The 21838-nt window shown below is 44.1% G+C and overlaps 2 protein-coding genes across 2 annotated transcripts in view; both read left to right on the top strand.

Moving 5' to 3' along the window:
* Positions 1-21838, top strand: part of LOC137629445 (protein phosphatase 1 regulatory subunit 16A-like) — a 423268-nt gene that overhangs the window by 101179 nt on the left and 300251 nt on the right. The gene's annotated exons all lie outside the window — the stretch shown is intronic.
* Positions 1-21838, top strand: part of LOC137629444 (negative elongation factor B-like) — a 48480-nt gene that overhangs the window by 15040 nt on the left and 11602 nt on the right. The window contains exons 2-3 of the mRNA XM_068360747.1: positions 700-881; positions 11288-11488. Of these exons, the coding sequence (XP_068216848.1) occupies positions 700-881; positions 11288-11488 (383 nt within the window). The remainder of the gene's footprint in view (positions 1-699; positions 882-11287; positions 11489-21838) is intronic.

Raw genomic sequence — 21838 nt, forward strand, 5'->3', positions numbered from 1 at the left:
GGATTTTGTTTTCGAGCAATTGATTTCAAGCAATTTACCGGACACCATTCTCAGCCATACTATTTTTGCCATTTTCTTTCCTATCATTTCCTTTGGTTTTCCGTTTCCTAGTTTTCAAATTTATTTTACTTTACTCCAATTTTTTTTATTTCATTTAAGAACAATTTTTTTTATAGGTAACCTTACTTGAATTTTGGGAGGTAATTTGGTAATTCTGTTTAACTAATAAAGTATGTGCATTGATTTATGGAGTTATGACCATATGGCCTGGTGGTGGGACTAGGGAGGCCATTCAGCAACGGGGCAAATGAAGGATGCCCTTAGTTGCACAATGGTGATTAAAAAAAAGAATACATACACACATCATACATATACCAAGGCACTTCCCCCAAAAAAAATAAGGCAGCAAAATGGGAAAAAATTCTGAGAAACTGTGGTAAAGTGCAAGACTAAAGTAAGGGTGCAGCTATTGGTCAAAGGGTCACAGCAAAATCCTCTTGTAATGCTGTCAGTGGATCACACGTTTCTAGTGTTTGAATTGAATTGTTAATTAATGATATACTACCATACAAATTACTGTCAATTTTGGATAATAAGCTAAATAATGTACACAATATTGTGTCATTACTGTGTCTGCATTTTTTTAGCATTTGTTATGAAGTGATAGTATTTTAATACTTTTATCAATTTTCTTTATAGGACCACCTCCTGATGCTTATCAAGCATATCTTCAGGAAAGTAGTGTTGCCTGTATATTAGCTATGTATTATACTCTTCACACGGCAACACGCAAGGACAAAACTGCTTTAATGCGTGTTTTAGGAACTTTAGCAACTTGCCATCAAGATAGAGCCTTCCAAGATACTTTCCTTCATTCTTTGGTATGTACAGTATATTATCTCATTGAATCTCCTCTGATGTTCATATTGTTTTGTCCTCAAAACCGACTCATTATCGACGTTACCCCCCTAAAAATTTTCCATTTCCTTCCATTTAAGAGGTCGCTCCTCTTGTCTACAAGGAAAATTTTCCTTTTTTGGACGTCTATATATTGAGTCAGCTTTGGGGCAAAGCAATATGAACAACAGGAGTTTATAAAGATAAATTTCATTATTAAAACTTAATTTTTGTAATCCATAAAAAAAGAGTAGTTTATTCTGTTTAAGATAAATATTTTGTGAAATCTAAAGGTTAAAGTTCAGCATCTTGAGTAAGTTTTCCTGGCTTCCCAGAAAAATGTAATTTTCTATAATCCAATATGCCATTTTGTGGAATTAGAATTGTATGTTTTTCAATATTAAACTTACCCGATGATCATATAGCTGTCAGCTCTGCTGCCCGACAGAAAAAACCTACGGGCGGAATACGCCAGCGATCGCTATACAGGTGGGGGTGTACATCAACAGCGCCATCTGTCAAGTAGGTACTCAAGTACTCGATGTCAACACAGAACCAATTTTCTCTCTGTCGTGCCACTGGCAAGACCTACTAAATACGCTGTTACTGACTGGATTTGTTTTCACAACTATTTGGTGAAGTACACTAATCCAGTTTTGAGCTTTCGCTATGCAGGGGTTTTATCTTCATTTCAAAACTTGAACTCGTTTTGGATAGATTTTATTTTGGTGACAAAGAGAGTATGGACTCTCTTTCACTTTTAAATGGCCGACCCTTCCCTTAGACGGAAGTGTGTTTAGGTTTTTAGTAATTTTGCTTAACATGTTATAGATCTTTATATTTTATATCTCTCCGCCCTTATTAGGCCTCTTCGATTAACTTTCCTTTTATTATAAACATATAAAAATAAATTTTTATGTTTTGTTTATTTGCGACCTTTCCTTTTAGTAGGCGGTCCTAACTTGGAACCGAAGTTAATCAACGTTGAGCCCGTTATATCGTATTTAACCTTTAAAGAATTTGAAACTTTTTAAATTTAATGTTTTATGAAAGAATTTCTTTGATAGTCTCATACTGTTTTCAAAGATGAACTAACGTTTAGTTTTTTAGTCTACGCAGTTGTTGACGTTCAGGACGTTCAACTTGCGCTCTATCGTTACGATAGAGAGAGAGTGTATCACGGTTTCACTTTGCAGTAAGAGTAAACCTATTCTAGCGTTTCGTTCATTCTTTCTTAGCTTAAATGGTTTAAATTCTAAATTAAAGGAACTTTTTATTTGGAAAACCTTTCAGTTTTTTCCTTTAGCAAATCACATGTTTTGACGATATATAATTGGGCTCTTCTCTCAGGTGCGAAATCTAGAGAGAAAGAGAGAGATAGAGACGGAGGGAGAGAGAGGAGATAAAACGTTTCGTTCAAGCGGGTAACGTTGTTCTCGTTTTACTCTCCTCCCTAGTCGCTGTAGGGGAAGAAGGTAAAACGTTTCTAGGGTTTTATTCTTGTTCCCAGGCTATGTGCGGTGAGAGATTGTAAACGTAGTTTATTTGATCTAGTGTTTAGTCTCTTTCCCAGCCACTGAATTCTTTATCTTTATATATGTTTTCTGTTGCATTATACGACTGTTTTCGCAATTACTACCTTTTAATGAAGGGTAGGATTGCGTGTTTCAGGTAGAAATCAGTAAAAGTTTCGATTTCAGTGAAATAAGTGCAAAACAGAAAATCAAAGTGATAAAGTGATATGCGCAAAGTGTTACAGTGTTGCGTCCGAGGGTTCGTCTGTTCGTGCCTGTCGTTCACCTAGTCCGGGACCTCTTGCAAGCTCCCAAGCCCAGGGGAGAAGTAATGTCGAACGACTTATGGGTTCCTCAGGCCTTGATCAGCGAACAGACGTTTTTCCCTCCGTGGTTTCGGGCGTATCTACCCAAGATCGCCCCACCCACACAAAGACGAGAGAGCCCATTTACTTCTCGTCTGCGGAAGAGGTTTCTCGTAAGAAACCTTGGACCAAGGTCTCGCAGCTTATTAAGTGCAAGTCGGTCCCTTCCGCGCAAGTCCAACGGCCCAGGTGTAGCAGTAGCTCCGTCTGTTGCCGCTTTTGTAGACCCTGAGTGGTCTTTACTGCAGTCTATGCAGACTCAGTTAGCTGCAGTTATGCAGGAGTTTCGTGCGGAGAAGGTTAACGCTGCACCCGTTAGCCTACAACCTGCCACGGTTGTGCGCCCAGCTCACGCTGAGGCTGCCTGCTCCCACACTCCGGCTGCGGAGAGGTTGGCGCTGCACCCGTTAGCCTACAACCTGCCACGGTTGTGCGCCCAGCAGACGCTGAGGCTGCCTGCTCCCACACTCCGGCTGTGAGAGCTCTTCCACCCATGCGCAGTCGACCCTGCCAGACGCATGCTGACTCCCACAGACGCACGGAGCACTCCGTTGCCGTGCGTGAGCTACCACAACAACAGGAGGGTGGAGTTAAGCTGCCGTGTTTTGACACGGTGCGTCAGCCTCCGCAACCCACTGTGGTTACCGCCACTCACCCGCAGCAGACTAGTCAGTCAGGAGTTGAGGCTTCCCCACACAGCTTTGGTTGTTGCCAGCTCACAGACTGTCAAGCAGTTACATGACGTTGCCTTCTGGTCTGCTACTAATGCACCAGTGCTGTATGTCCTCACGCACCTGTTGTGGTTGACAGTTCAGTTTTTTGACAGTTCACAGACTGTCAAGCAGTTACATAACGTTGCCTTCTGGTCTGCTGCTAATGCACCAGTGCTGTATGTCCTCACGCACCTGTTGTGGTTGACAGTTCAGTTTTTGACAGTTCACAGACTGTCAAGCAGTTACATAACGTTGCCTTCTGGTCTGCTGCTTATGCACCAGTGAGACCCTCACTGAGATAACCTAGCTTTTCTCGGACAAGGTTCCTGTGGATGAGAAAGTGCTGTTCTCCCTCCTACTGATATTCCTTTGAGGACTCTGTCATTTGGAGAGGAGCCTTAAGCTGCTTAGCCTCCTATGGACTTTAATTAAAGCATAACAAGGCTTCCAGGGATGGTAAATGGTTCCGCTTCAGTCGCTAACCCCGTCTGTTGCCACACCTGCTCCCGTAGACCCTAATGGGCTTTGCTGCAAGGCATGCAGTCCAAGCTTGTGTCCTTGATAGAGGACTTTTTACGGAGAAGAACCTTCTGGCCAACAACCTTCCTACCGGTTGGTTGTGCGCCCTGTTGACGCTGAGGTATCCTACTCGCGTCCGCCAGTTGAGGTGGTTCCTCCACCGATGCGACCCAGTGTGGGTTGCCAGTCGCACGTTGACGTTAAGCGACGCTCGGAGGTGGTTGTTGAAGTGTGTCACTAGGAAGACGTTCAACAACCAGCAGAGGTGACTTGTTGTGACGCAGTGCGTCAACCTCAGCAACCCGGTAGGGTGTTGACTGCACAACCCAGACAGTCTAGACAGTTTCGGGTTGACGCTGTACTTCCTCGCGTCCCCATGGTTGACAGTTCACAGACTGTGCAGCAGTACCATGATATTGCGTCCGGCTCCGTCACGCATCCACCAGTGCGACCGGATTCAGCGAGTCAGACGTTGCCCACTCCGTTGCCGTTTCCTCATCAGTTTCGGATAAGGAACCCTCTAATGAGGACGTTGCTGAACTAGACGATCAACCCCCAGCCCTGCTATCCATCCAGAAGATGCTGAAGAAGGAACGCTGCCCTGTCAGGCTGTGGATGAGTCTGGTAAGGACACTGGCATCCGTGGTTCTTTTGTGTCACTTGGAAGACTACACCTCCGTCCTCTTCTGTATCATCTAGCTTTTCACTGGAAAAAGGACAAGACGCTAGAAGCGGTCTCGATCCCGGTTTCCGGAAAGATAAAGTCTGGTCTGACTTGGTGAAAGGACTTTATCAACCTTAGAAAGGGTCTTCCCCTGACTGTTCAGACTCCCAACCACGTTCTCTTCTCGGACGCATCGGACGTAGGCTGGGGTGCGACATTAGGCGGTAGGGAATGCTCGGGATTATGGAACTCGAGTCAAAGGACAATGCATTTCAACTGCAAGAAGCTACTGGCAGTACGTCTGACCTGGAAAAGCTTCAGGTCTCTCCTTCAAGGCAAAGTGGTGGAGGTGAACTCGGACAACACCCGGTTTTGACGTACATCTCCAAGCTAGGAGGGACCTACTCTCTGACATGGTACGAGATCACAAGGGACCTCCTCACCTGGTCAACAGGTCTAGACTTTTCACTAGTAACGAGGTTCATCCAAGGCAACTTGAATGTCATAGCAGATTGTCTCAGTAGGAAGGGACAAATAATTCCAACAGATTGGACCCTCCACAAGGATGTATGCAAGAGACTTTGGGCCACCTGGGGCCAGCCAACCATAGATCTCTTTGCAACCTCGATGACCAAGAGGCTCCCAATAGTTTGCTCACCTATCCCGGACCCAGCAGTAGTTCATATAGATGCCTTTCTACTAGATTGGTCACACCTAGATCTATATGCATTCCCTCCGTTCAAGATTGTCAACAAGGTACTGAAGAAGTTCGCCTCTCACGAAGGGACAAGGTTGACGCTAGTTGCTTCCCTCTGGCCCGCGAGAGAATAACTCACCGAGGTACTTCGATGGCTAGTAGACGTTCCCAGAACACTTCCCCTAAGGGTGGACCTTCTACGTCAGCCACGCGTAAAGAAGGTACACCAAGGCCTCCACGCTCTTCGTCTGACTGCCTTCAGATTATCGAAAGACTCTCGAGAGCTAGAGGCTTTTCGAAGGAGGCAACCAGAGCGTTTGCTAGGGCAAGGAGAACATCCACCCTTAGAATCTACCAATCAAAGTGGGAAATCTTCCGAAACTGGTGCAAGTCAGTATCCGTATCCTTGACCAGTACCTCTGTAACTCAAATAGCTGACTTTCTCTTATATCTGAGGAAAGAACGATCTCTTTCAGCTCCCACTATCAAGGGTTACAGAAGCATGTTGGCATCAGTCTTCCGTCACAGAGGCTTAGATCTTTCCAACAATAAAGATCTACAAGACCTCCTTAAGTCTTTTGAGACCACGAAGGAGCGTCGTTTGGTTACACCTGGTTGGAATTTAGACGTGGTACTAAGATTCCTTATGTCAGACAGGTTCGAACCGCTTCAATCAGCCTCCCTGAAAGATCTCACCTTTAAGACTCTTTTCCTGATATGCTTAACCACAGCTAAGTCAGTGAGATTCATGCCTTCAGCAAGAACATCGGATTCTCATCCGAAACGGCTACATGTTCTACAACTTGGTTTTCTAGCCAAACACGAGCTGCCTTCTCGGCCTTGACCAATATCGTTCGATATTCCAAACTTATCGTATGGTTGGAAATGAACTAGAAAGAGTATTATGTCCTGTAAGAGCTCTTAAGTTCTATTTAACCCTGGATAGGTACGGTCCTCGGACACCCCTTTAAGGGTATACTCGGACGCGAACGACCCCGACGCCAAAAAAAATTCTTGAAAAATCAGTTTTTGCAGTAATCTCCTTTTTTCTTTTGCCAAAAAAAACTTCAATGAATGCTTAAAACAACTGTAAAGATAAATACTACTCATCTGCAGAAAAACTATTTATTATAAATATTTTAAAAAATTAAGTAGAAAAAAAAAAGACCTGACATAAAAATTCATAAAAAAAAAGTTTATACATATATACACAAATCCTTTTAGGAATTGATTCTTGAATGTTTAGGACACATCTTGATGTATTTTGGATGAAGTCAGACCCATGGAGGTGAAGATCTGAAATGAGAAAAAAAGGGTAACTTTTTTTGGCCAAAAAAAATTGTCCAAATTTCATGAATTTTTTTGGGTACCCAAATGAAATAGGAAGTGGCTAATTTTTTTAGGGAATAAACATATGTTATCCTAAAATAGAAATATGTAAAAAAATCTTCATTATTTTGTAAATTACATTTATATCAGGGGCCATATCTAAAGGTAATTTTTTGAGTACTTGGAAATTTCGTAAAACAATACATATATTTAATATATAATATGATATTTATGCAGGTAAAAATATACCAAAATATCACAAATTCTATAGGGAACAAGAATATATATAGATAGGGCAGCTTACGCTTCGGATATGTCCACAAAATGGCCGCCAACCACACTGACTCAGACTCCCTAATCTGCCACTTGAAATGTAGGAAGGGTATGTCAATTTCAAGGTGTTATTTACTAATCTAATTATTATTGGATATGCATAAAAATTGTATGGTGGGTTGCTGGATAATTGTCGATTATTTTACGTTTATAAAATTAAAATTCTGACCCAAAAAATTTTTTTTGAAGGGAAATAAAATCGAAAAAAAAAATGTAAAACAATATTTTAGCTAAAAAAATTTGATGATATTCAATCAAAAAAAAAGTAAACAAAATTTTCCGACAAATAAACATCTAGAGGAATCATTACTCTGTGATAGTTCCTTAGTACGTAGTAATTTTGAAAGAATTGGGAAAAAACGAAAAAATGGCAATCACCGGAAAATCGAACACATACCTATATATACGCCATATCTGGCTAAAAAAAAGATAGGCATGGGTAGCCAGATCATCTAGAAACACTTTCCAACACTATAAAAATATAAGTTTTGCGACACTACTTGCCAATTCCTTACGGTAACATGACTAAGCAAAAATATGCAAAACAAATAAAAAGGGGCACTCGTGGAAAAATGGCCATTCTAATATACGGCATTTCAGAAGAAAAAAAATTTCAGCCACGTGCTAGGCAAACCATCAAGGCATATTTTCCGACAAATAAACATATAAATGAAATATTACTCTGTGATAGTTCCTTAGTACGTAGTAATTTTGAAAGAAATGGGAAAAAACGAAAAAATGGCAATCACAGGAAAATCGAACACATACTTATATATACGCCATATCTGGCTAAAAAAAAATAGGCATGGGTAGCCAGATCATCTAGAAACACTTTCCAACACTATAAAAATATAAGTTTTGCGACACTACTTGCCAATTCCTTACGGTAACATGACTAAGCAAAAAAATGCAAAACAAATAAAAAGGGGCACTCGCGGAAAAATGCCCAACATTCTAATATACGGCATCTCAGATAAAAAAAAAAGACATGCACGTGTTAGCCCAACCATCAAGGCACACTTTCTAACACATAAACATGAAAAAAAAATCAATAATATACGGCAATTCCTTACTACGTAGTAAATTTTTACAAATATTGAAAAAAAACAGAAATTGGCAACCGCAGTTAAATACCCAATATACCAATAACTACGTCGTATCTGACAAAAACAAAATCACGCATGGGTAGCCAGATCATCTAGACACACTTTCCAACATTAAAAAAGCAAAAGTTTTACGACACTATTTCGCAATATCTTACGGAAAAATGACTTGGCAAAAAAATTTAAAAAGATTAAAAAGGGACACTCGCGGTAAAATGCCCGACATTCTAATATACGACATCTCAGATAAAAAAAAAGACATGCACGTGTTAGCCCAACCATCAAGGCACACTTTCTAACACATAAACATAAAAAAAAAATGAATAATATACGGCAATTCCTTACTACGTAGTAATTTTTACAAATATTGAAAAAAAAAACAGAAATTGGTAACCGCAGTTAAATACCCAATATACCAATAACTACGTCGTATCTGACAAAAACAAAGTCATGCATGGGTAGCCAGATCATCTAGACACACTTTCCAACACTAAACAAGCAAAAGTTTTACGACACTATTTGGCAATATCTTACGGAAAAATGACTTGGCAAAAAAATGAAAAAAAATGAAAAAGGGGCACTCGCGGTAAAATGGTCCTCGTGGTGATGAACGACATTTTAACTAAAAAAAAAAACATGCACATGGTAGCCAAACAATCCACCAAGACTTTCCACAACTGATAACCTATACAAGTTGCACCATTCTACGACAATTTCATAATACGTAATAACTTTGATAATTATGCAAACTACCTCAGAAGGGTAAACTCGGACGCGAACGACCCCGATGCGTCTCAGAAATCGGGGAAGGAGTACAGCTACAGCAATGCACATCTGGACACTACTAGAGCGTGTAGGGGAGACACCTCCTGCAGGTCGATCACCCACAAATTCAGTCACAGGGGTGAGTCACGTGAGAAAAACCTGTTTTTTTTTGACGCTCGGGGTCGCAAACGACCCACCGTACCTATCCAGGGTTAAAAACCTTTACGAGGCCCGTCTGAAGCTTTATGGTGTTCAGTTAAGAATCCATCTTTGCCTATGTCAGAGAATTCTTTATCCTATTTTATCAGACTGTTAATACGAGAAGCTCATTCCCATCTGAATGAGGAAGACCAAGCTTTGCTGAAGGTAAGGACACACGAAGTTAGAGCTGTCGCAACTTCCGTGGCCTTTAAACAAAATAGATCTCTGCAAAGTATATTCGACGCAACCTATTGGAAAAGCAAATCAGTGTTCGCGTCTTTTATCTTAAGAATGTCCAGTCTCTTTACGAGAACTGCTACACTCTGGGACCATTCGTAGCAACGAGTGCAGTAGTGGTGAGGGCTCCACCACTACAATTCCCTAATTCCATAACCTTTTTAATCTTTCTCTTGAAATGTTTTATTAATATTTTTGGGTTGTCCGGAAGGCTAAGAAGCCTTTCGCATCCTACTTGATTTGGCGGGTGGTCTAAGTCATTTCTTGAGAAGCGCCTAGATTAGAGGTTTTGATGAGGACCTTTAGTATGGGTTGCAACCCTTCATACTTCAGCTCCTAGGAGTCGCTCAGCATCCTAGGAGGATCGCGAGGCTCAGTAAGGAAGACGTACTTAAAAAGGCAGAGTAATTGTTCAAGTCGATTTCCTTACCAGGTACTTATTACCTCCGCCAGGAGGGTATGTTTTCGGTTCGGTTTGTTTGTTTGTTTGTTTGTTTGTTTGTTTCTCTGTTTGTCTGTCTGTCTGTGGACAACGTAGAGGCCACATTTCTACACGGAATCACTTCAAACTTGGCCAAGTAGTTCCCCAATGTGTATGGAAGAACTGATTAAATTTTGGTCAAGGTCACCCCAAGGTCAAGGTCACAGGGGTCACTGGTGTCACTATGACATAAGTGGCCATATCAAGAGACAGAAATAAAGCACTGACTTTTGCATAAGCCAACAGGGAAGTCCTAGTCCAGGCGCAACCCATGGGTGATGTTCAAATTTATAAAGGTCAAAGGTCAAGGTCATATTGGTGCATTATATCAATGTCATATTAAGTATCAGTGGCAAATGAACAAAGATCACTTGAAGGTCAAAAGTCAAGCAGGTCACTTGAAGGTCAAGGTCACGTGAAGGTCAAGGTCACGTGAAGGTCAAGGTCACCTGAAGGTCAAGGTCACGTGAAGGTCAAGTACATTTGAAGATCAAGGTCACTTGAAGCCAAGGTCATGTGAAGGTCAAGGTCACGTGAAGGTCAAGGTCACTTGAAGGTCACGTGAAGGTCAAGGTCATGTGAAGGTCGAAGTCACATCAATTCATGATTCTAGGACATATGGCGCTCTAGGTCACCTTGGCGGAGGTATGTCCTCTACGAGGACCATGTCCGCGTTCAGGACTTGCTCACTTGTTTATTTTATGTTTGTTATTTTGAATAACTGCTAAAATGAAATACAAAATACTTAGCTCATAATAATGTCAACATGTAATGCTGGTCTCTACCCACCCCCCTGGGTGTGAATCAGCTATATGATCATCGGGTAAGTTTAATATTGAAAAATGTTATTTTCATTAGTAAAATAAATTTTTGAATATACTTACCCGATGATCATAAATTAAAGGACCCACCCTTCCTCCCCAATAGAGACCCAGTGGACAGAGGAGAAAATTGGTTCTGTGTTGACATCGAGTACTTGAGTACCTACTTGACAGATGGCGCTGTTGATGTACACCCCCACCTGTATAGCGATCGCTGGCGTATTCCGCCCGTAGGTTTTTTCTGTCGGGCAGCAGAGCTGACAGCTATATGATCATCGGGTAAGTATATTCAAAAATTTATTTTACTAATGAAAATAACATATTAAAGGAGTGTTTTATAAATACAGTGATATTTTATAAGTGCATATTGCGTTGATTCTACGTTAAATTTAAAAGGACTCTAGCCTGTAGTTGGGAAATATAGAATTAACTTCTGGGATATTTGCCTCATCTCAATTACTTATGAAAATTTGGTATGAAATTGATTAGTTTGGTCCCCACATTTATATAATTTTTCTTTTTGACATATTTAATAAATACAACATTTTTCACATCACTACATTTTTCTAGATAGTGTATGATACATTTCTCTTTATGCTAAAAAGTTTAATGCTGTGAATATAATATCAACACACTTATTGATTTCAGGTGGCAGCACTAGTTCCAATGGCTGATGACTTTACTACCGAAGATTTCTGTACTGTCGTTTTTGATGAATTTTTCTTCACTAACATAAGTAGAGAGAATGTCATGCGTCATGTAATGAAGTTGGTGTGGTATGTACATCCTAAACTTCCGCCTGCTCGACTAGATACACTCCAGAAAGTTTTGCAACCTGGTCCCCATCATGTAAGAACCATTATACTCTTCCTTAAATAGTTCAGTTAAAATTTAATCACAAAAAAAGTATGCTGGATTAATAAATTATTATTAATGTACTGTGTAATCTAATGAAATATAGGCCAACTGAACTAAGTTCTACATTATAAACTTCCAAGCTGACTTTAGAAGGTTAGTTGTGGAACCAGAAGGGATAATGTAAGAAAATTCACTTGCAGAGACGAAACATAGCCAGGGCAAAGATAAAGAAGTTACGGCCAGCAATAAAATATTGCAACTACAACCCAATCTCTTGTATTATACTTAATGCATCATCAATGATAGGGAGTAAAGTTGGTTATTTCTTGCCTGATTTTAGTAATACTGTACCTGAATATTTGGTAAATAATTAGGGATGGAAGATCCTAATTTTAGGAGTAACAATATTCCTCATGATTTACATTACATTCAGGATAATATTAACTATAGTATCTATTGTTATTGGGTCTTGGTCAATTTCAGACGTATAAGGAAAAATTAACAAATAATTTAAGTTATTTATTTTTCAGTGCTTAAACACACTCTTGACTCGACTTATTTCAAGTTTGAATTGTAGCTTCTGACATAAATTAGATCAGTTATAAGGAAAGTTAATGAAAAACCAGTTTTGTTGCAGCCTCCTCTTTTATTGACTTCTTTTTTGCATCATAATGGGTTAGATGTGTATATTCTAATAAATTAGTTTAACAAGACATTTAGCTAGTATTTGGTTGATAGTGTTTCAACTCGAGAAGTCTTAGCAATGGAGGATGCATCCAAAATGTTTGTATGTCATTTGCTGATTATATTTGGCAGTTCATCCACATCTTGATTTGTTTCTTGTTTTTTTTAATGTTTAGATCAAAATACATATTTGAAATTATACTAGAGATTGAAAGTGATTTTACTGATTTTATTCTCAAGAGGGGAGAACACCTTGATTTCTCTCATTAAGGCTGTTTCAGATGCTTGAAAGCTTTTCTCTTGATTAATTATCCAGTCATGGGTCCCATATTAGATTCTGACATGGTTGCTAAGATTATTGAAGAAGTTTCTAATAGAAGTTGTTTGGATGTCATCAGTTTTTCATCCTCCAGCTCTTACTTTTGCATATTCTTATTATTCTTTAGCTTGTCGTCGTCGTCGTCGGCGCCCACTCGTGTCCGAGTATTGGGTTCTGTCGTTAGCCATCAGCCGCCTATCTGTGGGGTGGGTGCTTATGCCTGATGTGGCTGTTAAGTCCTAGTCTGTGGTGGAAGAGTCGCGGACAGTGTTCACAAGGGAGGGTAGGTGGTGGGCGGGGCTGTTCTAATCCCTCTCTCCTTCTTCTCCTCCTAGCCTCCTCATTTTGTCTCCTCCTCTCCTCGAAGTCCACGGTGCCATGGTGTACTGTACTCCTCCAGGTTTTCCTGTCCCTGGCTGTTTCTTCCCACGAGGAAGGATCGATGTCAGTTAGAGCCAGGGTGCGCTTTAGTTGATCTTTATAGCGCATTTTCGGGGCTCCTCGTGGTCTGGTGCCCTGGGTCAGTTCTCCGTAGAATATTTTCTTTGGGAGCCTAGATGGATCCATCCTATGCACGTGTCCTATCCAGCGGAGGCGGTGGTGGATGATGGTGGCCTCCACGCTGGTCAGCGAGGCACGTTCTAAGACTTCAATGTTGGTGGTGTGGCTCTCCCAGGGGATTTTCAAGATCTGCCTCAGTTTCATTTGTTGGAAGCGTTCTAGGATTTTAATATCGTTTCTATATAGCGTCCATGTTTCACATGCATACAGGAGTGTGGAGAGGACTACTGCCCTGAACACCATTATTTTGGTGGTCATTGTCAGTGCGTGGTTGTTAAATACGCGGCAGTTGAGTCGGCCAAAGGCGGAGTGGGCTGCCCTGATCCTGTTCTCCACGTCCTTTTTGCTTGTGGGATCTGATGTTAGGATGCTCCCTAGGTAGGAGAACTGGTCCACCTGTTCTAACGGTTGGTCATTCACTGTGGTATTGAAGTTGGGAAGCATCAAACCTGGTGGATGTTGGACGAGGGTCTTGGTTTTGTCTGAGTTGACTTGCATCCCAAAACGTTCGTAGGCAGAGTTGTATGCATCAGCTAACGACTGCAGGTCCTCTGCCGTCTGACCTGGGGTGGCATTGTCGTCAGCATACTGCAGTTCTCGCACTGCACACAAGGTGGTCTTGGTTCTGGCGCGGAGTCTAGCGAGGTTGAAAGCGCCTCCATCCATGCGGAAACGTAGGTCGACTGAGGGTGTGTCTGGGGGAATCTCGTTGAGCATTGCTGCGGTGTATAGCGAGAAACACGTCGGGGCCAGAACACAGCCCTGCTTCAGGCCGCCGTTGATGGGGAATGGGTCTGAAATAGAGTTCTGGTGGCAGACTCTCCCAACCATTCCGTCATGGAAGGCACGCACCAGCTTGACAAAATCGGGTGGGCAGCCATATCTTTTGAGGACAGCCCACATGGCAGGTCGAGGTACTTTGTCGAAGGCCTTTTTCAAATCCCAGAAGATGAACATTAAGGGCTGTTGTTGTTCGAGGCTCTTCTCTTGTAGTTGTCGCGCACAGAAGATCATGTCTATGGTCCCGCGGGAAGGTCGAAAGCCGCACTGGGACTCTGGCAGGACATCTTCTGCGAGAATAAGGAGGCGGTCAAGGAGAATCCAAGCGAAAATCTTACTCGTGATGCTTAGTAGTGATATTCCCCGGTAGTTGTTACAGTTCTCCCTGTCTCCCTTCTTGAAGATGGTAACGATGTTTGCATCGCGGAAGTCACTGGGGGGGGGGGTCTTGGTCTCCCATATTTTCAGTATAAGGAGCATCAAACGGTTCCTCAAGCCGGGGCCACCGTGAGTGAGGAGCTCCAACGGGATGTTGTCTGGCCCTGGGGCTTTGCCGGGCTTCATGCGCTGCAGGGCCTTGTTGAAGTCATGGATGGAGGGTGGTAGTGCCATCCAGTGACGGACGGGATGCTGCGGGGTCATTCGCAGGAGATCGTCTGGGGTGTCTGCTTGGTCATTGAGGAGGTTCTCAAAGTGAGACCTCCACCTGGCCAGGATGCCCTCGCTGTCGGTGATGGTCGTGGCCCCATCCGCGTCCTTCAGGCTGCCCACTGATGACCGTGTGGGACCAAATATTTCTTTTGTTGTTGCATAGAAGCTGCGCAGGTCACGTTGGTCAGCGAAACTCTGTATTTCTGCAGCTTTTCTTTGCCACCAGGTGTTCTGGGCTTCACGGATACCTCTTTGGCAACCAGCTTCAGCCACCTTGTGAGCACATTTGTTAGCTGCTGTTGGTTGGTTTTCCAAAGTCAGGCGTGATTGTCGTTTGGTTTCAATGAGAAGAGAGATAGTAGCATCATTCTCATCAAACCAATCCTGCCGTTTCTTGGTGGTGTAGCCTAGTGTTTCCTCCGCGGCACGGGCCATGGTGTTTCTGAGGGTGGTCCAGTGGTGCTCGACAGTGGCCTGACCCACAGGGTCTGCGAGGTATTGTTCGCAGGCCTCCTTGTAGTTCTGTGCCACCTGTGGGTTGCGGAGCTTCCTACAATCAAAGCGTTGGTGTGGTACGCTGTCAGGTGCCCTTCTGGGTGGTCGTAGGGTCGTCACGGAGAGTCGGGAGATGAGGAGTCTGTGGTCCGTCCAGCAGTCGTCCGCTCCGGGCATGGATCGGGTGATGCGGACGTCTCCTCGGTCTCTGGCTCTGGTCAGGACGTAGTCCAGGGTGTGCCAGTGTTTAGACCGTGGGTGTCTCCATGTGGTCTTTTGTCGCTTTGGTAACTGGAAGATGGTGTTGGTTACCACAAGTTGGTGTTCTGCACACAGACCCAGTAGGAGTTGGCCATTGGCGTTGCAATTTCCAATGCCATGGCGGCCGATGATTCCCTCCCACAGGCGATGGTCTTTGCCTACTCGGGCATTAAAGTCGCCAAGCACAACGAGCTTGTCATTGGCGGGCACTGCCTGGATGGTGCGGTCGAGCTGGGTGTAGAAGGCAGCTTTGTTATCATCGGTTGAGGTCATAGTCGGGGCGTAGACAGAGATCAGGGTGAGATGTCTGTCCCGCGTGATGGGGATGCGGACAGTCATCAGGCGCTCACTGATGGCCTTGGGAGCGAGGTTGTGCTGCTGCACTAGCTGGGAACGGATGGCGAAGCCGACACCGTGGATGCGAGGCTCCTCTAGGGCCTTGCCTTTTCAGAAGATGGTGTAGCCTGTTCCAGCTTCCCTGATGTTGCCCTCTTCGGGTAGTCTGGTCTCGCTAAGAGCCGCCACATCAACATTGAAGCGGGCTAGCTCCTTGCAGACGAGGGCTGTACGTCGTTCCGGGCGGTTGGTGTTCGTCGCGTCTTGGAGGGTGCGGATGTTCCACGCACCTAAGGTTAATATTTTTTTCTTGTTATTTCGACCGCATTAGTGGGATGTCCGCCAGCCGCGGTGAGCTGACCAGACGGGTTTGCCGTGTCCGATGTTTACCCCACCTTTTCTAGGGGCCTCCCCATGTGGGGTGGGCTGCGGTGTCCTCAATAGGCCAGCCCAGTCACGGGTCCAGCTGCCGAACTCTGGTGTCACGGCACCGTCACCAGAGAGCGACTGAATCTTAGACTCGCCGCCTGAGTGCAGTCGTGGGCTAAGGGCTTCTAGCTATCCAGGCCTGCCCCCTTCACCCACGGTGCTGTCGCCTCAGGACTTGCTGGTGGTGATGATGATGATGATGGTGAGAAAGAGATGAAGAAGGGTGGAGGAAACGACAGAATGCCAGTAGCTAGGTATATTGTTTTGGGTGGTCGTGGCTTTGCAACGGCCACGCACACACACTTGGCCCACATCATTTTCACCGCGGCTCAAGACATATGAGACAGGCGGCTTCTCCGATGTTGGTTGCATCGGGCTGCCGGGTTCTTGTTATGTCAAGGCCCGCCTTGTTGCCTGCCCGACAGGCATTGCCCTCTTCCGCCGGCGCTGGGAAGCTCCGCCGTTGGGGTCTTGTTTGGTTTGATTTTGGAGTTTTCCTTCTCCTAGCCTTTGCCTATCTTAAAATAAAGGAGAAGGCCTATAGGGGTCCAGTCTTGGTCTGGTCTCTCAGAACTGGCCTTAGCGGTATGGTTGAACCTGCCAGGGTGGATAAACTACCCCACCGCCATTGCCCAGCCCATCATTGGGACACTCAAGCTCCTCTACTGCAGCAAAGTGTTGGACCATCTTTAGCTTGTATATCTAAACATTCCAGACTCGTACTTCTGCCAGGTCTTCTCATTCCTTTTGTTCTTCAATGAGGAGAATTGTGACTGCCAGGGCTTCTCAGTTCCAATAGGAGGGGTGCTCTTTCACTTCCAAAGCATTTGAGAAATCATTCAGGCATAACATTGGGTTCTGTTAAAAACCAGAAAGGGTTATCCAATTCCCTTTCTTGTTCCTCCTCTTTGATCAACTTTTCTGGTCCCTCTTACAGGTTACATCAAGAATTCTGTAAAGTCTCAGGCTTTGCTACCAAAAGTTCACAAACTCCTGGATAAGAGAGGGACAGTAGAAATAATTATTCAGTCTTTGAGGTTTATAGTCCTGAAGGGCTTGGGGGGTTGGTGACCAGTACTAGATGTTTCAAGATTGAACTAGTTCCTCTAGTAACATAGTTTTTAGTGTTGTAGCAGCAGTAAGGAAGGAAACTTTGATGTTTTCAAGAGATGTGATCTATGCTTATTTTTGCATTCACATAGATAATGATTCAAGTAAATACTGTGTATTTGTTTTGTGTGCAGTGGCAAGGCATACCAGTTTACTTTTCTCTCGCCTTGAGCACTGCTCCACTGGTTTCCATGAGAAAGATGGCTTCATTATCCAAGTAGTTACATTTAGAAATCATCATGATTGGTTTATCGTGAACTAATTGAAAGGGTAAGAAATGTTCTTCGCTCATCGCTTAAATATCAAGGATAGTGGTCCGTTTGGTTTTTTTAAAAAATCTATCCTTGACCTTAGGTTATTGGCAGTGTCCTGGCTTCTCTTTCAGGGCCAGCTTAGGTAGGTTTATGTGTCACCCTTTTTTGTGGAAAAACTTCAAGAAAAGCAAATGTTATGATACAAAATGAAGATTAAAATACAAAACTAGTTCTCAGCCACAGGGCATACCACGCAGAAGGCTGAGTTTGTGTGAATGCATTGGCACTACTAGGCTCAAAGTTTACGAAGTAACCCACATTTACTCTGCATTCTTCATTAATGTGGACAAAGTGGAGTTGTATGATCTTCAAGAGATAACAAGACCATCTTTCAAAACAAACAGTTTGAAGTGATTGACCCCCAGAATATAACGTTTCTAAACAATTGTTGCTAAACATCTGGGTGTAATAACATCAGAATACCAAGAACAGAAATCTACTCATGAAAGGAAAAGTGACTGGGCTAAAAGGGAAGATGTTATAAAAATTCAAAGTAATCTTCACATTTACTTTTTAGAAACATATTTGGTCTCTTTCTTCTTCATTTGCAAAAAAAATTGACAAATTGAAATTTTTTTAAAAGGAATGGTTTTAATTCTTTCATTCTGCCATCTTTTAAATATTTTGTCTGATCTTCACCTGCTGACACTTGCTTAATTTGTTGGACAAAATCTTGTGGGTTATTGAATTCCCTATCCCTGATCTGTGTATTAATCTCTACCAACATCGTTCACTTAGTTCTATATGTGCATATTACATAAGATGTTTATTCTGATTTTCCCATCTTGCAAGTAATACTAGATATGCTGTTAATTTTATCCGCCATTTCTTCTCCATCATAAGGTTCAATCTTCTTTCCCACTGATATCCCTACATTAAGGCATCATCTTCCATCAAACCTCTTCTGGCAAAGCTTCCTCTGAGGATTGTAAGTTCTCATGATAGATTTCTCAACCAGTAAGTAGTTAGATTTTTGAAAATTTCCTCAGGTGCAATCAGTGTTCATGCAGAGATTGAAAAATGTTTTGGCCTACAATCTCTCATTCATTTCTGAATTTTTTTAATTGATCTTACTGGACAGAGTAAAATAACACCCAAATCATCAGTGGCCTCCTTGAGAGATAAGATTGTGAAGAAGTTCAACTGATATTCCCCCGAAATCTGGGTTTTGGTCACAGATTTGAGAGCAAAGTATACAAAAAAATTCTTTGTATCCTCTGGAAGAGGACGCAAGATAGTATAGACCATGAAGTTTCCTTTTTCTCCTTGGCTGAAGGTTAGGCAAGGAAGAAGCCTTCCTTAGGCTTTAAGCATAGGATCGTGGGGGACTTTCTTTAAAGACTTGAGCACCCTTTTCCAAATTCCAAGAGTGGGACCTTTTGTTCCCTGGGTGGGGGTGACAAGCCTGCCCCCTGAAATCCCGAATAAGGGCTGGAAGTTTTCCTGTAGAGGAGAGATCAAGCTCTTCCAGTTTGATAACTAGGTTCAAGGACTAGAAATAGTCTTATACCGCCTTAACTATAAAGGAATTCGTTCCTCAGTAACATCAATTAGCCCATTTTCTGGGGAAAGTAGTCTTGAGACACAATATTCCTCATATAAACCCAATTACTATTATTTGGCTTGATAGTCAGTTGTGGACAACTTTCGGGGACATCTGGACAGTTCTTTAGCAGTTGGGCTCGAACTCCCTTCTTTCGAAAGTGCAGCCAAATAGTCTCCCGTTGTGATGTGGCAGGCAATGCAGTGCGACTTTGAATTTTCCAGAGCGTGGTTGACCTATTAGGTTTTATTAGGTTGGGAGGTTTCCTCAGGGCTTCCATGAGAATTTCCAATAGGTTTGAGTTCCACTCGTCTGTTGTCTCCTTTGAGGATATTAGCATTATTCCGACTCCCTTGGATGTTCAGATTTCGTTCAATCTGACAAATCAGTGTAAGATTGTAAGAGTCCAGACTGTCTCGTTGATACTAAAGAAGTATTGCCTATTACTATGCAGTAGTTATTAGAGTAAGACTGATTCGCAATACACCGGGAGTAAGTAAACCACCGGTGAAAGGTAATTGCGCCACAAAATCTGGAACCTTACAAAATCAAGTCTCATTGTTGCTAGGAGGTACCATGGCCTTTCTGCGCCCATTGCTGACCCTGATTAATTCCGATAATTAGCAACGACTACTCTTCACTCAGAATAAATTTTGGTCTAAGCTTACTTTCTTATTTGGAAACCATAGGTTCTTACCAAGTTGTCTTTTCCTCTGTCTCAATGGAGAGTCGCTTGAGACTTCCTCCAAAGTTCCTTTAACCAACAATTTGGATGCTTCCTCTAAAAAAAGGACGTCTTTTACTGAGCCTTTTGTATAAAATTTATGTATTGTGAGAGTCATGGTCAGAGCTGTCAGACAGGCTATGAAAGGCACTCTATATCCTGAGTAGAGGACTTCTACCTTCCAAGGGACCCCCTCCGAAGTCCTGCCGCCTTAAACGAAAGCTTTCTAGGCATCACCCACTGATGCTAAGCTGGGGGACATGCCCTCCCTTGTGGGAGCCTCTCTGACCACCCCCTCTTTTTCTAAAGGATGTCTTCTCCAACTAAAGGTAGGTCTGATTGCCTGTCTCCTGAGCTGTTGTGAATCTGTTGGAGGCAGAAGTCGTCTTTGCCATGGAACTGGCTTAAAAGGAGAGTTGTTCCAACACGAATACTTACCTCGAACTACTTTCCTAGGAGTTACCTGTAATCTCCTCTCTACCGACCAGAGTTTTGTGTAGTATACCCTAAAACCCGTTTTCTATGGAGGGCTATCTCGGGCGTAAGAGAACGTGCCCCGAGGGTAGCTTTTGCGCTAGGTCGAGGTCCGCCTGGGTCGTGAGCGTCAGTAAGTTCTCTGGTCGTGACGTGTCACCACGTCGCTCTCGTCTCTCTCGACCCTTTGTGTGCGCCGCGTGTGTCCCACGTGTTTACCGCGTGGTAACTTGTGCTTATCCCTTGTGTTCCTGTGTGTTCACTACCCTTCCTTGTGCTTCCCAAGTGTATTCCTTTGATTCCCTGCGTTCCTGTGTCTTGTGTTTGTGCGTTATGGAGCAGATCCGCTGTTGTCCTGGGCCTAGAGCCGGAAAATCGTGTGGAGCGTTCCTCTCCAAACCTGAAGTGGACCCTCACTCCCTTTGCTCTATAGGGGCAAAGTTTGTTCGTCTTCGGATACGTGTCTCGAGTGTGTTGGTTGGAGTTATATTCGGTGGGTGCGTTACAGCACGAAGAAAAAGAAATCGTCGAAGCGTTCACCCAGGAAAGCTAGTGTTTCTTCGCCGCTACCGTCGCCCAGTGAATGGTCCGACGGGGCTTCTGTCTCTCCTTCCCCTACCCAGAGTAGGGGACGAGGTAAGTCCATCGTGGGGAAAGAACCGAGCGTTCTTCCCCAGGAGTCTGGTGAATGTGAAGTGGGGGTTGCGGGGCCTTCTCGGGCTAGTGAGGAGCCTGGTAGTGCTGTGTCCGGAAGCTCTGGAGACTCGGCCCTTGTGCTTGGGGGGCACGTTTCCTCCGATGACCCCTTGTGGTGTAGCAATGTTGTTTCTGTGTCTTCGCCCCCTTCGTGGGCCTGTGTTTCAGGTTCTTCGGCAGGCGGCGACAACCAGGGTAAGTTAGGTTCCGCAGGGAGTGATGCCTTCGGATGGAAGCTTCCTAAGACACCAGGTAGGTCCCCTATGCGGATGGAAGAGGGCCTGGATTCCTGGTTCCCTAGTGTTGGGCGCCAACCCTCGTTTCCAACCCCTCTCACGGAAGTTCCTGAAGAATTCCTGCAACCCTCTACCTCGGGTACACAACGAGTCGCGAAGTTCCCCGCGGCCCCCACTCCCGCCCGCCGTACGGTAGGTACAGTGACGTCGGGCTCTTCGGAGGAGTCTTTCTCGTCGGGAGAAGAAGCCAGGAGGAAACATCGGCGTCGGAGGGAGCGGTCCAGGAGCAGGCGTTCCCGATCAAGATCACGTTCCAGGTACAGCAGGAGGCGCTCCCGTTCCCCACGAAGGAAACACAGGAGGAGTAGGTCACCCGATGGTGATTGGGTTTTCGTACCCCGTAAGTCGGAGATACAGTGTTCCCCGGACCGGCGGTCCAGGGATTTCTCGCCAAGGAGACCATCCTCCAAGCATGGTTATGACCCTCGCAGGGAGAAACGCGAGAAGGCCTCTGCAGGCAGGCGTAAGACCGAGAAGCCTCCGGTTCATCCCGCCCAGCGGGGGAAACCGCGCTTCCTTACGGGCAGCCTGGCCGAACCAGCCCAGCTGGTGCGGCCCTCGAACCTTAAGGAACGGTCCCCGCTGTCGGGTCAGCCCACGGGATCCGCGTCCTCGTCCCCCAGGGAACATAATCGGACACTAGTCCTCGCCGGTTCGGCGATGCCTGT

Source organism: Palaemon carinicauda, chromosome 37 (genome assembly GCF_036898095.1).
Source record: "Palaemon carinicauda isolate YSFRI2023 chromosome 37, ASM3689809v2, whole genome shotgun sequence".
NCBI classification, from domain to species: domain Eukaryota; kingdom Metazoa; phylum Arthropoda; class Malacostraca; order Decapoda; family Palaemonidae; genus Palaemon; species Palaemon carinicauda.